Raw genomic sequence first — 352 nt, forward strand, 5'->3', positions numbered from 1 at the left:
ACAGCGAAGCAGCAGGAGGCAACTGCAGCAGCAGCAGCAGCAGCAACAGCAGCGCCAGCAGCAGCAGCAGGACCAGACCCGAACGTCTATTCGAGGCCCCTCATCTCCACTTAAGCAGCAACAGGAGCATCTGCAGCAGACTCAGCAGCAGCAGCAGCAGCAGCAGCAGCAGCAGCACCTGCAGGAGCTGCTGGGGCCCGCAAGCACTGGCAGCACCATCAGAAGCCGAAGTATCACCAGCAGCAGCAGCAGCATCATCAGCAGCAGCAGCATCAGCATCAACAGCAACAGCAGCAACAGCAGCAGCAGCAGCAGCAGCAGCAGCAGCAGCAGCAGCAGCAGCAGCAAAGTT

The 352-nt window shown here is 60.5% G+C and overlaps 1 protein-coding gene across 1 annotated transcript in view; it reads right to left on the reverse strand.

Annotated features, from left to right (window-relative positions):
- The window catches only part of EMH_0008980 (uncharacterized protein), a gene marked incomplete at both ends in the record, with an annotated part of 4,985 nt that overhangs the window by 2,793 nt on the left and 1,840 nt on the right, over window positions 1–352 (reverse strand). Inside the window, one exon of the mRNA XM_013498532.1 lies at window positions 79–109. Within this exon, the coding sequence (XP_013353986.1) occupies window positions 79–109 (31 nt within the window). The remainder of the gene's footprint in view (window positions 1–78; window positions 110–352) is intronic.

Source organism: Eimeria mitis, genomic scaffold (assembly GCF_000499745.2).
Source record: "Eimeria mitis Houghton genomic scaffold, Emh_scaff350, whole genome shotgun sequence".
In the NCBI taxonomy this organism is placed as follows: Eukaryota; Apicomplexa; class Conoidasida; order Eucoccidiorida; family Eimeriidae; genus Eimeria; species Eimeria mitis.